Source organism: Hylobates moloch, unplaced genomic scaffold, assembly GCF_009828535.3.
Source record: "Hylobates moloch isolate HMO894 unplaced genomic scaffold, HMol_V3 SCAFFOLD_5, whole genome shotgun sequence".
Lineage (NCBI taxonomy): Eukaryota > Metazoa > Chordata > Mammalia > Primates > Hylobatidae > Hylobates > Hylobates moloch.
The window spans coordinates 58217094-58233126 of NW_026652280.1; the positions used below are offsets into that span (position 1 = coordinate 58217094).

General features: G+C 43.4%; 1 protein-coding gene across 1 annotated transcript in view; it reads right to left on the reverse strand.

Annotated features, from left to right (window-relative positions):
- GREB1L (GREB1 like retinoic acid receptor coactivator) overlaps positions 1-16033 on the reverse strand; it is a 242900-nt gene that overhangs the window by 125925 nt on the left and 100942 nt on the right. The window contains exons 16-18 of the mRNA XM_058438566.1: positions 15423-15603; positions 11273-11465; positions 2815-2948 (exon numbers count right to left, since the gene is read on the reverse strand). Of these exons, the coding sequence (XP_058294549.1) occupies positions 2815-2948; positions 11273-11465; positions 15423-15603 (508 nt within the window). The remainder of the gene's footprint in view (positions 1-2814; positions 2949-11272; positions 11466-15422; positions 15604-16033) is intronic.

Genomic DNA, 16033 nt, shown 5'->3' on the forward strand with positions numbered 1-16033 from the left:
TAGAATAAGGCTGGGGCTGTGCACTTTCTTTCTGGTTGCCATTTGGTAGCAATGCAGCCACTAGCAGCTGGGTAGGCTGATGGGGGATTTCACCTTTGTTCCATTCTATAATTCTACTTAAAATACAACAATTGGTCCACTGGCCTTGCACAGAAAACCTCCAGGTCAAAGAAGTGCCAATGACAGCCATCAAATGAATAACACGTGAACACTTTTGAGGTGTTTTAGAACTGGAAAAGGACCAAGATGCCCTGAATATGAACAACTCTGCCTTTTCTTTTTCTTTTTTCGAGACGGAGTCCCGCTCTGTCACCCAAGCTGGAGTGCAGTAGCGCAATCTCGGCTCACTGCAACCTTCGCTTCCCAGGTTCAAGCAATTCTCCTGCCTCAGACTCCCGAATAGCTAGGATTACAGGCATGCACCCAGCTAATTTTGTATTTTTAGTAGAGACAGGGTTTCTCCATGTTGATCAGGCTGGTCTCAAACTCCTGACCTCAGGTGATCCGCCCGCCTCAGCCTCCCAAAGTGCTGGGATTACAGGCGTGAGCCACTGCGGCTGTCCTTTTCTTGAGATGGAGTCTCGCTCTGTCGCTCGGACTGGAGTGCAATGGCACAATCTCAGCTCACTGCAACCTCTGCCTCCCGGGTTCAAGTGATTCTCCCTGCCTCAACCTCCCAACTAGCTGGGATTACAGGTGCCTGCCACCATGCCCGGCTAATTTTTTTTTTTTTTTGTATTTTTAGTAGAGACAGGGTTTTACCATGTTGGCCAGGCTGGTCTTGAACTCCTGACCTCAGGTGATCCACCCACCTTGGCCTCCCAAAGTGGTCGGATTACAGGCATGAGCCACCGTGCCTAGCCCACTCTGCCTTTTCATAGAAAGAGAATGAGTTCAGGGGCAGAAAGAAGTTCGGTTGCTTGTCCCAGTTCATACAACTGATCAGAGACAAAGAGGTCTAGATTTTATCCAGTCTCTAGCAATGTCTTCACACATTGCAAGGATTTAGCTGTTGGGTAGAAATGAAGAAATCCTTCAGTTCAATAAATCCTGGGCTGGTCCCTTCAGGTATTCAGTAAGTCATAGCTACTATTAGGCTGGGGTGACTGGGTTGGAGGAAATAAGTATAGATAATCTATGTTTCAAGCTTAATGCTTTTTGCTGGGCCACGTAGAAAAGCCAAAGTTAGAATAAATGGTAACTTTGATATCTGGCATTTCTGTTTCATACTCTGAAAGAATCATGAAGTTAGAAGTGCACAGCTTCTCCAATCTGTCGTGCTTGCATTAAACTATACTTACAACTTCTGTAGCACAAAACTACAATAGGAAGTTGATGGGATCATTATTTAAAATAAAAGTTAGGAAACTCTGAATGATGTTACCAGAAAAAGAAGATGCATTTCAAGCTGGTGGATATAACAGGTGGGTAGGAACGCTTAAAGGGGGTACTCATGGAATGATTTTGGAAAATTAAGACTACATGTGCTGTGAAAGGATTAATATCACAGTGTCAGTTAAGACTTCCCAAATCCAACAGCTGCAAAAATATCAAACCCTACTTGAGCTGTGCTCTTTCCGGATGCAGTATTATAATTTGCGGAATAGAATGCATCCATAGGTCCTCATTTTAATTTCCTTTTCTTTTTTCTTAGCAAAATTATGGGCAGGTTTGTTATACAGATGTTAAATAATATGATCAATTAAAGCCATTCTAAGAACTACAGCTACTAAAAATTAGAATTTGCCTCATAAAATAAAGCCCAATCACCCCAACATTGGATGATCAAACAGAATACTGTGGAGGGCAGAAAGGGACCTTTATTAGGTTAGGTAAATTCTAATGTCTCTACCTACCTCTGAATCTATGATTCAAGGTCACAGAGGGAAAAAAAACTCTTTCAGAGTTTAATCTGGAAATGGGGATTTTTTTTTTCTTTTTTTAGAAAAGGGAAGAGAAGACAGCAGTTATGTTCCTTAATCCCTAAGGCCAGGGACTGGAGCAGGCGCCCCAAGAACTGAATTCACCTCAATTATCTGATTGCTCTTTAATTTCTTCCAGTGTATACTTCAAATCTCATAGTATAGTTTTTACTGAATCATCTTAGGGTCCTTGCCTGTGGTGGACAAGGAAGAAAAGAGGGAAAAATGTCAAAGTCTGAGGTGTAGGGTAGGAGAGGCCGGAGCTCAGAGAAGCGGGACTTTTTTTTTTTTGAGACGGAGTCTCGCTCTGTCACCCAGGTTGGAGTGCAGTGGCGCGGTCTCAGCTCACTGCAAGCTCCGCCTCCTGGGTTCACGCCATTCTCCTGCCTCAGCCTCCTGAGTAGCTTGGACTACAGGCGCCCGCCACTACACCTGGCTAATTTTTCGTATTTTTAGTAGAGACGGGGTTTCACCGTGTTAGCCAGGGTGGTCTCGATCTCCTGACCTCGTGATCCGCCCACCTTGGCCTCCCAAAGTGCTGGGATTACAGGAGTGGGCCACCGCGCCCAGCCAGAAGCGGGTCTTGAATAAGCAAATCCCTCTCTGCCCTATTCATCTCCTGATGATAGCAATGAAGCATGACCGGGAGCTGACTCAGCGTGAAAAAGTAGTGCAATGGCCCACTTTGGTTGTATTTTCCTTTATTGGTCTTGGATGATCACATAAAACAATAGTAGGGCATCTTAGGAAAGGCTGTTTTAATTTGGCCTTTGCATGTCATCTGCAAGGGCTCCATCAAACACCCCGTAGCACTGACACAAAAGGCTTTTGGCTATTTTAGATCTGCAAGTACAGCTAGAGAGAAGAGCAGAAAGCCGTATTTACTATTTACCTCTCCAAGAGTGTGTTCACCATTTTTTCAAAAGTCTCGTCACATCTCAGAAGTGGGCTCGTGATCCCCCACTGCAGAGACTTGCTGTACTCATTCAAGCCGAAGTACAGCTTCTCCTCGCAGCCCACGTCCTCCTGGTTCAAAATACAGAGCAAAAACCCAATGAGGACAGGATACAGCGTGTCTTGTTTTCCAGAAAGTGGGGTTTACAGAAATAACCCCTGTAAGAGGTTATTTCCTGACAAGTAAGAAAAAATACTGTTTCATTATGTAACCAGACACCAACTCTGCAGTCAGCTCTGAGGCACTAAGTGAAACTTCTTTTCATTTCAAAGGAACTGAATATGTGATTAGTGGAGAATTGACACACTTCCTTCAGGCACATGGTTCGTTTTCTTTTTCTTTTGTTGGGATACACAAGGTCAGACAGCCTCAATTCTCAGCCTTTTTCCCTGCTGGAAGTAGTTCTCTATACAGATAAATAGGCTCTCCTCAGAACGCTCTAGAGATTGACAAACTCCTCTGTTACAGAAACCTTAACTTTTCTGACATCATTTCATAATGATAACTCATAAAAGCTTATCTTTGCAAACAAATTTTACTTTAAAAATGGAATATATGCTTTCCTTAAACAAGATCCACAGTATTTAACGTAGCCCCCTCTTGATGAGTCAGTCATCACTATGAAAATGAATAGCTATTTTAGGCCTTGACACAACGATGCCCTCAGAGAATCTTGAGAAGTGTGACAAGTTGCTTATCCTTAAACTCAGAAGGTCTATGATATTAAATAAGCTTTTTGAGTTCATGAATGTTTTTGTTTATAGTTTTCTTTTGCATCTTTTCTACATTAGTTTTTTACAGTCACTTCTTGCTGTCATGTTGCCTGTGTCATTTGGTCTCACTTTTGTTATTTTATTTTTGAGACCAAGTTTTGCTCTTGTTGCCCAGGCTGGAGTGCAATAGTGTGATCTTGGCTCACTGCAACCTCTGCCTCCCGGTTTCAAGCGATTCTCCTGCCTCAGCCTCCTGAGTGGCTGAGATTACAGGCGCCCACCACCACGCCCGGCTAATTTCTTTTTTGCATTTTTAGGAGAGACGGGGTTTCGCCACGTTGGCCAGGCTAGTCTTAAATTCCTGGACTCAGGTGATCCGCCCGCCTTGGCCTCCCAAAGTGCTGGGATTACAGGCGTGAGCTACTGTGCCTGGCCCACTTTTGTTATTTATTATGTGTTGACATTTTTATTTAAGCACTCTCCAACTCATAAAGGAAATAAGGCCACTTTAAAAAATGTAATAAGATAAAGGCTGGGCACGGTGGCTCACGCCTGTGAACCCAGCACTTTTTTTTGAGACCAGCCTGGCCAATATGGTGAAATTAGCATCTCTACTAAAAATACAAAAATTAGCCAGGCGTGGTGGTGGGTGCCTACAGACCCAGCTACTCAGGAGGCTGAGGCAGAAGAATATCTTGAACCTGGAGGTGGAGGTTGCAGTGAGCCGAGACTGCACCACTGCACTCCAGCCTGGGCAACAGAGTGAAACTCCATCATAAAAAAAAAAAAAAAAAAAAAATTATATATATATATATATATATGTATTAAGATAAAAATAAATTAAGCAATCAGAGCAAGAAAAAGCAAGGGTAAGAGAAGGAAGATTGGGCCAAGGATAAAGTAAGTATTCCCTAAAATGCATGCCAGCAGCTTCTGCACATTTTGTTAGAAGTGGGCTACAAATTTGGTAGCCCGGATTCTGAGCTTTTTTTTTTGAGGAGTCTCACTCTGTCACCCAGGCTGGAGTGCAGTGGCGTGATCTCAGCTCACTGCAATCTCTGCCTCCTGGGTTCAAGCCATTCTTCTGCGTCAGCCTCCCAAGCAGCTGGGACTACAGGCACGCACCACCACGCCCAGCTAATTTTTGTATTTTTAGTAGAGATGAGGTTTCACCATGTTAGCAGGCTGGTCTCAAATTCCTGATCTCAGGTGATCCACCTGCCTCGGCCTCCCAAAGTGCTGGGATTACAGACATGAGCCAATGTGCCCAGCTGGTTCTAAGCTTTTCAGTAACCATCTAAAGAGAAACAACTGTATGATTTATAAGGTCCATAAGATAAAAATAAAGCATGTTTTAACTGGCAGCTTTTAATTTTTTGAGGCCCCCCAAAACCCTGCTTTTAGGAATAGGGTTTGAGAGTAAACAGGCTTTATGAGAGCACCGGAATATGTTCTTAGAGATACTGGAGACTGACAACACAGATTGAATGACATCTATTTTCAAGGCTAGAAGCCTTTGCTTATTTCCTTCTGGGCTTAGCTGTGTTCTGGGTAACTGTGTCAAATAAGTCATTTCACAAGGAAAAAAGTCATTGATCTAAGTTTCCCTCCTCATCTGGACTGCAGACACAGAGTCATTTGGAAAAGCTTTATGAATTGTGTACAGAGTCATTTGGAAAAGCTTTATGAAGTGTGTACTTGGTCTTCACGTTTCCCTCTCACCCTTGGCCCGTTTCTTTGGGAAAATATCAAATCCTATTCTGAGCCTGCTGCTCTTCCTGACACAGCATTAGAACTGCTGGATACGATGCATCCACCTTGCGTCCACCTGTTCTTGTTTTTATTTCTCTCTCTTTCTTCTTAGCAGGTTGGTAAATAGATGGCCTATGATTAACTAGAGCCAGTATGGGTTTTGAGAACTCGAGCTACTAAAAATTAGAATTAGAAGTGAATGGTTTCTCCATCTGTTCTGTTTGCATTAAACTGTAACTATGGTTTTGTGTTACAAAAGTTTTAATAGAAATGAGTGGAACCATCCTTTAAACTATGAGTTATGAAACTGAATGATTTTACTATAAAGATACGTTTCAGGTATTATAAATCGTATGACTTATTGAATCACTATTTCTGGGTGGAGAATGTCCCTTCTCAGAAGGCAAACTCCCCGCTGTGGAAGGCCTGCCCTCTCAGTGACTCTCCACGCTCCCTGTGCTTTCGCTGCTGTCTCTGCCTTTGCTCCTGTCCAACGCTCTGCTCTCCAGATGCTGTTCCCTGGAAGGTCACCAAGGACTCCTGAGGCCAACGCCAGTGGTGATGACTTGTTGGCCCTTGGCCTCACTACCCTCTTGGTAGTTCTCTTTGTTATTTTCTTCCATGATTCTAACCACACCAGCTGCGTCAATAATCACTGTTTGTAAAAAAAAAAATCTGTAATCTACACAATGGTGTGCTCACCTGCATCTTAACTCAAAGTCAGTCTCATCTGCCCTCCACAAATCAAACTTCTTTCGGGCCAGGCATGGTGGCTCATGCCTCTAATCCCAGCACTTTGGAAGGCCGAGGAGGGCAGATCACTTGAGGTCAGGAGTTCAAGACCAGCCTGGCCAACACGGTGAAACCCCATCTCTATTGAAAATATAAAAAATTAGCCGAGCGTGTTAGCACACGCCTGTAATCCCAGCTACTCAGGAGGCTGATGCAGAAGAATCGCTTGAACCCAGGAGGCAGAGGTTGCAGTGAGCCGAGATCGTGCCACTGCACTCCAACCTGGCTGTCAGAGTGAGACTCCATCTCAAAAAACAAAACAAAAAACTTCAACTTCTTTTTTCCAACTAAAGAGAACGCCTCAAAAATATTTCTGGTTCTTCTCTCTCCCTGAATAAACAAATCCTAGAAAATGTACCATGTCTCCCATCCATTTTACTACCAGGACCATCATTCTGATTCATGTATTTGTTCATTCTAACCCAAATTATCAGAAAAGCCACTGACTGATCTACTTCTAATCACTTTGACTGAGCCTCTAGATTGAATGAACTGCCTCTCAGTAGCTATTAAAGCTGAACATATGAGTCCTTGATGACACAGCAATTTCACTCTCAGACACCCAAAAGAAATGCATACATACGTTTACTAAAGGGTGTGCCAGGATGTTACAGCAGTACTATGTAAAATAAAATAGAATAGATACATGAATTGTGGTGGAGTCATATAATGTAACACACACACAGAGCAAAAAGAATGATTTACGATTCATGAAAACTACAAATTTCACAAACATAATGTTGAGCAAAGAAAGTCAGATAGAAGAGAGTACATACTCCATATTTCCATTTATATAAGCTCCATACTGAGCAAAACAAATCTGTAGCACAGGAGGCCAGAATAGTGTTACCCTTTAGTGGGGGTGCCTAGAAGGGACACAGGACTTCCAGGGTGGTGGTAATATTCTGTTTCTTGATCTGAGTGCTGGTCCCACAGGTGTATTTAGTTTGTGAAAATTCATCAAGCTGTACATTTACATTGTTAATATAAACAAGAAACAGGTAAATTCTAATAATGCCATATATATATATATATATATATACACACACACATACATACATATATCCTGTTGCTCAAAAATCCTTAATGCCTGTATAATAAGTGTATGCTTTGCTAGCCTGGCACTCACAGCCTCGTGTATATTTCCAGTCTTCTTTTGCATCCTATCCAGCATTCTCTGAAAAATGCCCACAGCTTTCTCCTCTGTGTCCCCTGCCCACACTACTGCCAGGAGTGCCTCCTCCTGCCCCCATCCCCCTGCCCAGGCCTTCCTGTCTTTCCAGGGCCATCCCCTGTTCTCTCTTTTCCACAGAGCTTCCCCTGGACCTCTCAAATAAATGTGACTCCTCCCTCACTTCAACTCCCGGAGCATTTTGATTTTTTGAAATTGTCTTATTCTCCTCTGGATAATAGTGACTTAGATATGTACTTTGCTTTCTCCTCTAAACTATCAGTTTTCTTTTTCTTTCTTCTTTTTTTTTCAATCTGTCACCCATGCTGGAGTACAGTGGTGCTATCTCAGCTTTTTGCAACCTCCGCCTCGCGGGTTCAAGTGATTCTCCTGCCTCAGTCTTCCGAGTAGCTGGGATTACAGTTGCCCACCACCACACCTGGCTAATTTTTGTATTTTTAGTAGGGATGGGGCTTCACCATGTTGCCCAGGCTGGTCTCGAACTCCTGACCTCAAATGATCTGCCTGACTTGGCCTTCCAAAGTGCTGGGATTACAGGCGTGAGCCACTGTGCTCAGCCTAAACCATCAGTTTTCTGTGTGTTCTTTGCAAGATTCAACACAAGTCCACAAGTGTGCTCAATCATATTTTTTGAATTAAATTAATTTGCTTTTTTCCAATTACTCCTCCTGGGATATAGGCTTCAATATAACTAAAGGACGCTAATCATCAGGAGCTCCTCCCTTACATGTATAAGGTTGTTGTATATTAAATTAAATGCTTTTTTTCCTTTATCCCATGTTGATCTCAATTTCAGGGATGATTTCTTTAAATCTTAAATTGAAGAAGAGTATAACTATTCACCTCTCAATTAGTTTGAACAAATACCTGATATCATATCTTTAATCCAGAAGTACATCACTAGATATGTCTAAGATAAGAAGCCCCTCCCCTCTTTCTGCTTTTGAGATGGAGTCTTCCTCTGTCGCCTAGGCTGGAGTGCAGTGGCATAATCTCGGCTCACTGCAATCTCCACTTCCTGGGTTCAAGCAATTCTCCAGCCTCAGCCTCCGGAGTGCCTGGGATTACAGGTGCCTGCCACCACACCCAGTTAATTTTTCTATTTTTAGTAGAGATGGGGTTTCACCACATTGGCCAGGTTGGTCTCGAACTCCCGACCTCAAGTGATCCACTCATCTCAGCCTCCCAGGGTGCTGAGTTTACAGGCGTGAGCCACCGCGCCTGGCCAAGAACCCTTTTCAGAAACATAAGCACAGGCTGGGTACAGTGGCTCATGCTTGTAATCCTAACACTTTGGGAGGTCAAGATGGGAGGACTGCTTGAGGCCAAGAGTTTGAGACCAGCCTGGGTAATACAGTGAGACATTGTCTCTACGGAATATTTTAAAAATTAGCCAGGCATGGTGGTATGTGCGTGTAGCTCTGCTACTTGGGAGGGTGAGGTGGGAGGATTGTTTGAGTCCAGGAGTTTGAGGCTGCAGTGAGCCATGATTGCACCACTGCACTCCAGCATGGGCGTCAGACCCTGACTCAAAAAAACATAAAAATAAATAACTGTAATACCATTATTAAACCTTAAAAATTAATCATTTCCTTAAAATGATTTTTTTTTTTGAGACAGGGTCTTGCTCTGTCTCTCAAGCTGGAGTGTAGTGGCATAATCTCAGCTCACTGCAGCCTCGACCTCCTGGGTTTGTGCAGTCTTCCCACTTCAGCCTCCCGAGTAGCTGGGACTACAGACACATGCCACCATGCCTGGCTAACTTTTATACTTCTTGTGGAGATGGGGTTTCACCATGTTGCCCAGGCTGGTCTTGAACTCCTGGGCTCAAGTGATCCACCCACCTCGGCCTCCCTAAGTGCTGGGATTACAGGTGTGAGCCACTGTGCCTGGCTAAAATGACTTTTAAGGAAAATTATTTTAAACCTGTTTCTCTATTTCATGGTAGGAGAAAATAAAGGGCAGAGGCTATTGGTCCTTCTTCCTATCACTGGGGTGTGATCCCTTTTGGAAAGACTGAATTAGGACAGTTCTCTCTACACTCCAACAATATATTGAAATTTAATGTATAATAGGAGAACTATCTGGGGGATTAAAAAATTAATTAGTCTTGGCTGGGCATGGTGCCTCACACCTGTCATTCCAGGACTTTGAGAGGCCGAGGTGAGTGGATCAACTGAGGTTGGGAGTTCGAGACCAGCCTGGCCAACATGGTGAAACTCGGTCTCTATTAAAAAAACAAAAATTAACCAGGCATGGTGGTGGGCACCTGTAATCCCAGCTACTCTAGAGGCTGAGGCAGGAGAACTGCTTGAACCTGGGAGGTGGAGGTTGCAGTGAGCTGAGTTCGCACCATTGCACTCCAGCCTGGGTGACAGAGTGAGACTCTGCCTCAAAAAAAAATTAATTAAAAAAATAATTATTCTTTCCATTCATTCTCTTAGCAATCCCATTCTTTGTCAGAGCAACCCAGCAGCTACTTGGGTAGCCCACAGGCTCCCCTTGTAGTTTGGAGGCAAAAGAACTCTGGCAGCTCTGTTATCTCACCCCTACCTCAACTGCCCAATGAATGGCTGGAGCTGGCATGGAGAAGATACCAAGAAAGCAAAAGCTCAAAGTAATCTCTAGTGATAGAACACACTGAGTTAGTTCTCATAAGGCAGTGACTGCTGAAGACAAGAAGATTCAAGGACCTGAGCTTCCTGCTTGCAAGGAACAAACCAATGCTTGAAGACAAGAGTGCAAAGTCAGAGAACTTACCTACTTCATGACAGAATAAAATGCACTGGGTTGAAAAATAAATGTTAGTTTTATGTAAGACATTTTTGGTGTTTTTTACTTAAACATGTTTATTTAAAAATATCCAGTGTGTTCGGTATTTTTAAATGAGGGATCCATTGCTTAATGGCTAATTTTTATTATTTTTATGAAGCTCACATTTCTTTTCTTTGATAGTATATTTAGCATACAGTTTATGGGTCATAGAAAATATTTTTCAATATTAGAGATTGGAGTAAAAACTATAAATCCCTGGATATATCCAATGTTGAGATGGGTAGTCTCAACACATTCACTGCTACTATGGAGTTATTTAAAGTAACAGTGCCATCATCCCATTTCATACAGAAGACTGTGAAAACTGATTTAAAACAAAAACCCAGTTGCTGGAGGAGCAAGAGAGTAATTAACAGTGATGCAGATCATCAGACTAAAACAAGACAAAAAGGCCATCCAAGAGGACAATAAAATTTCCAGGTCTCAGGGTGAAATTAATCACATGAAGGCACAAAGGAAATCCAGGATATTGATGATGGCCTCAGATAACATCAACATTTTCTTTTTGAAAAATTATATAGGACAGATAATTTTGTATCTGCATGATACCTAAGAACCACCTAATCAAATTTATATAGGATACTATTCACAAGCCTTTAGTCTTATAATAATTGTAAATATATGGAACTTCTGGAAGATACAGAATTATGTTGTTTTTTGTTTTTTTTTGTTTTTTTTTTTTGAGACAGAGTCTTGCTCTGTCCCCCAGGCTGGAGTGCAGTGGCACAATCTCTGCTCACTGCAACCTCCGCCTCCCGGGTTTAAGTGATTCTCCTGCCTCAGCCTCCTGAGTAGCTGGGATTATAGGCGTGTGCCAGCACACTCGGTTAATTTTTTGTATTTTTAGTAGAGACGGGGTTTCACTGTGTTAGCCATGATGGTCTCGATCTCCTGACCTTGTGATCCACTCGCCTGGGCCTCCCAAAGTGCTGGAATTACAGGTGTGAGCCACCGCACCCGGCCAGATTTTTGAACTCTTACATAAAGCATTATGTTAGATTTTGAATTCTTATGAATATGGTCTTAAGCCGTGACATATTTTGTTACAAGGTCCTACCCTCTGGGGAACTAAGAACATGAGAGTGTATCAGACAGCAGGCAAGAGACTCACCCCAGTATCCAGCTGTATCCAGTGAACCTCATTGCTAGAGCTAATGCGGGACTGTTGGGTCTGCAGAGTGTATGGGAAGGAGCTGACCTGGAGCACCAGGAGGTTGAAAGCTTCCAGAACTTCTCTGCAATTAATGATTCTATCAGCTAGCCCATGACTGGGTTCGCCATGTGACAAAGAGCCTGAAATGACGCTGCAGAAAAATTGAAAGTCATATTAATACCTCATTTAACCAAGTAGATATAGAATCAGACACTAACATGGAGATACTGTTTTAGTTTTTATTTTTCTATCTCTTTTCAATTGGGAGAAGAGAAGAAACAACTGAAATTTGACACAGAAGGGAAAAAAATTTACATTCCTTCTTTTCAGACAGATTTCAGGAATATGTATTTTTTTTCCTTTTCAGTTTATTCCCAATATACCTCAAAGTGCAAACTCAGTCATTTAGGCCAGTGATATCTAAATCTGCAGTTGGGCCGGGCATGGTGGCTCACGTCTGTAATCCCAGCACTTTGGGATGCCAAGGCAGATGGACCACCTGAGGTCAGGAGTTCAAGACCAGCCTAGCCAACATGGTGAAACCCCATCTCTATTAAAAAAAAAAATACAAAAAAAAATTAGCTGGGTGTGATGGTGTGTGCCTGTAATCCTAGCTACTCAGGAGGCTAAGGCAGGAGAATTGCTTGAACCAGGAAGAGGAGGTGGCAGTGAGCAGAAATCACGCCACTGTGCTCCAGCCTGGGAACACAGCGAGACTGTTTAAAAAAAAAAAACAACCCAAAAACAACATAAAAAAAATTAAATTCAGAGAAGTTCTACCAACATGTATCCTCAGAAATATCACCCAAAACTTTCAAAGATGAAGTGTACGGGGTCAATGAGCTCATAGAAGACTACCAAGACCTGAACAGATGTGGGCAAAATTTCTTTTCCTGCTCTCTCTCTCTCTCCCTTCCTTCCTTTCTTTGAAATCTAACAAGTTCTACAAGATCTTATTTACCTATGTATGGCTCTAGGTTTCAGATTGTGGAGTATTATCAAACACTTTCTGGCTTCTGAAAAAGAGCTTTGCAATTCTGACATTTCCCTACCACAAACCAAAAACTTCCAGATTCCTAACCTCAGCATCTCCTGGAGAAAAGAACATCCATAAATGCTTGATGATGTCTGAAATTTCTCTCCCCACTACATGGTGAGGACAAACCATGATATGTAATACACGATGACTATTTGCCACCCCCCACCCCTGCCGATTTGCTTTTTAATCCACAGAAGCAAAGATGCCCCCTACCAGATAATTAGTAGAATTTGATCTGGGAGCAAATATGGCTCCATATTTGACTCCTTTTTTTTTTTTTTTTTTTTTTTGAGATGGAGTCTCTCTCTGTGTCACCCAGGCTGGAGTGCAGTGGCATAATCTCCGCTCACTGCAACCTCTGCCTCCTGGGTTCAAGTGATTCTCCTGCTTCAGCCTCCCGAGTAGCTGGGATCACAGGCATGTGCCACCACGCCCAGCTAATTTTTTTGTATTTTTGGTAGAGACGGGGTTTCACCATGTTGGCCAGGCTGGTCTTGAACTCTTGACCCCAAGTAATCCACCCACCTTGGCTTCTCAAAGTGCTGGGATTACAGGTGTGAGCCACCGCACCCTGCCAACTTCTCTTTCATTAATAAGTTCATCCAGGCCAGGCACAGTGGCTCAAACCTGTAATCCCAGCACTTTGGGAGGCCAAGGGGGGTGGATCACGAGGTCAGGAGTTCAAAGTCAGCCTGGCCAAGATGGTGAAACCCTATCTCTACTAAAAATACAAAAATTAGCCAGATGTGTGGTAGGCGTTTGTAATCCCAGCTACTCGGGAGGCTGAGGAACAGAATTGCTTGAACCCGGGAGGTGGAGGTTGCAGTGAGCCGAGATCGCATCACTGCACTCCAGCCTGGGTGACAGAGCGAGACTCTATCTCAAAAATAAGTTCATCCAGTAAATATGATATTCTCTTGTTTAAACTGGGAAACTGGGGAAGGTTTCAGGTCATGAAAGTGGCATCTCTACTGCTTTTAAAGGCAAGAGGGAAGACAGAAAAGGGCAAGGAAGAGGAGAAATAGTGGGAGAGGAAGGAAAAGAAGCAAGGCCAAATGGAAAAGTGGGGTGGAGGCAGAGAGAGAAGCACATCTCCCTTCCAAGAGCTCATTCATCTTAACCTCCTTATTGCTGTCCTTTCTCTGATGAAGCTGAGTTCCACAAAGCTCTTAAAATTTTTTCAGGAATCTCTAAATTCATCCAGAGTGTAGTGACATGGTTTGGCTCTGTTTCCCCACCCAAATCTCATCTTGTAGCTCCCATAATTCCCATGTGTTGTGGGAGGGACCCGGTGGGAGATGATTGAATTATGGGGATGGGTCTTTCCCATGCTGGTCTTGTGATAGCGAAAGTCTCATGAGATCTGATAGAATTATAAGGGGGAGTTTCCCTGAATAAACTGGCTGGAGAAATTTGCATAAGTAACAAGGAGCCGAATGTTAATCCCCAAGACAATGGGGGAAAACGTCTCCGGGGCATGTCAGAGGTCTTCATGGCAGCCCCCTCCCATCCACAGAGGCCTAGGAGGAGAAAGTGGTTTTGTGGGCCAGGAGGGAAAAGTGGTTTTGTGGGGCGGGCCCTGTGCTGTGTGCAGCCTAGGGACTTGGAGCCCTGTGTCCCAGCTGCTCCAGCCATGACTAAAAGAGTCCAATGTACAGCTTGGGCTGTTGCTTCAGAGGGTGGAAGCCCCAAGCCTTGGCAGCTTCCACATGGTGTTGAGCCTGTGGGTGCACAGAAGTCAAGAACTGAGGTTTGGGAGCCTCTGCCTAGATTTCAGAAGATGTATGGAAATGGCTGGAAGCCCAGGCAAAAGTTTGCTGCAGGGGTGGGGCCCTCATGGAGAACCTCTGCTAGGGCAGGGTGGAAGGGAAATGTAGGGTCAGACCCACCACACAGAGTTCCTACTGGGGCCTGTAGCCTCTTTGTTTTAGCCAATTTCTCCCATTTGTAATGGCTGTATTTATCCAATGCCTGTACCCCCACTGTATCTAGGAAGTAACTAACTTGCTTTTGATTTTATAGGCTCATAGGCAGAAGGGACTTGCCTTGTCTGAGATGAGACTTTGGACTTGGATTTTTGGGTTAATGCTGAAAAGAGTTGAGACTTTGGGAGACTGTTGAGAAGGCATAATTGGTTTTGAAATGTGAAGATAGGAGATTTGGGAGGGGCCAGGGGCGAAAAGATATGGTTTGGCTCTGTATCCCTACCCAAATCTCATCTTGTAGCTCCCATAATTCCCACGTGTTGTGGGAGGGACCCAGTGGGAGATGACTGAATTAAGGGGGCGGGTCTTTCCCGTGCTGTTCTTGTGACAGTAGGTCTCATGAGATCTGATGATATTATCAGAGGTTTCTGCTTTTACATCTTCCTCATTCTCTCTTTGCCTGCCACCATCCATGTAAGATGTGACTTGCTCCTCCTTGCCTTATGCCATGATTGTGAGGCTTCCCCAGCTATGAGGAGCTATGAGTCCAATGAAACCTCTTTCTTTTGTAAATTTTCCCAGTCTCGGGTATGTCCTTATCAGCAGCATGAAAATGGACTAATAAATGTAGTTAACATAAGACCAACATGAAATAGATGAGAAAAGTCGAGGGAGCAAGAAAAGGGTAGGAAAAAGTTACCAGTAAGAAGATGGCAAACATTAGGGTCCCTGGGCTTTGGAATCACCTTTAACACATTTTCTTTTCTTTCTTTTTTTTTTTTTTTTGAGACAAAGTCTCACTCTGTCACCCAGACAGGAGTGCAGTGGTGTGATCTTGGCTCACTGCAACCTCCAGCGCCTGAGTTCAAACAATTCTCCTGCCTCAGCCTCCCAAGTAGCTGGGATTACAGGCACGCACTACCAGGCCCAGCTAATTTTTGTACTTTTAGTAGAGATGGGGTTTCACCATGTTGGCCAGGCTGGTCTCTAACTCCTGACCTCAAGTGATCCACCCACCTCAGCCTCCCAAAGTGTTGGGATTACAGGTGTGAGCCACCGCGCCTGGCCATCTTTAACACATTTCATTAGGTAACAATTATTCCTGTAGAAGGGATACTCCATTTGCTCACTCTGAACCAATCACCTCGTTAGTTCCACATGGGAGTTGTCATGAACTAGCACAAACAGTGTGTACGGGTTCTGTTTCACTCTCCTCATAAAAACTTCAAACTTGGTTTGAATCTCATTGTCTAGACGAACAACATATTTTTCTGCTCTCTGATGGGCTGTCCCATTTTCCTCCAGACCCAAGTCTACAAGGACACCTGCCAAGAAGAAAAAAGTTCATCTTTTAACACACTTTTACACATACACACACACACAGGAGATAGACTTGAGTTCATTGTCAGCTGACACTGGGTACCAACTGTATGAAGAGATTTACAGAGCAGATATTTTTTCTTTTTTATGTTCCCCATCACAGTATGAGGAGGAAATATCAGATATCCTTTTCTTTGTAACACTGACGCTCACCTCCTATCCCTGACACAAATACAGGGAACATTCTGGTACATGAGATAAAAGCAGCTGAGTGTATGAGACCTTTGCTTCATTAAATTCTATTTGTATATAACATGCTGCTGCTAATGGCTTCAACAGGCCACCTGGAAAAAAATTAAGCTTTGGGCTACAGCTCTTGACCAAATTAATATAAGCCTTCTTTACCCTAAATTCGGCAACAAACCATATACAAGA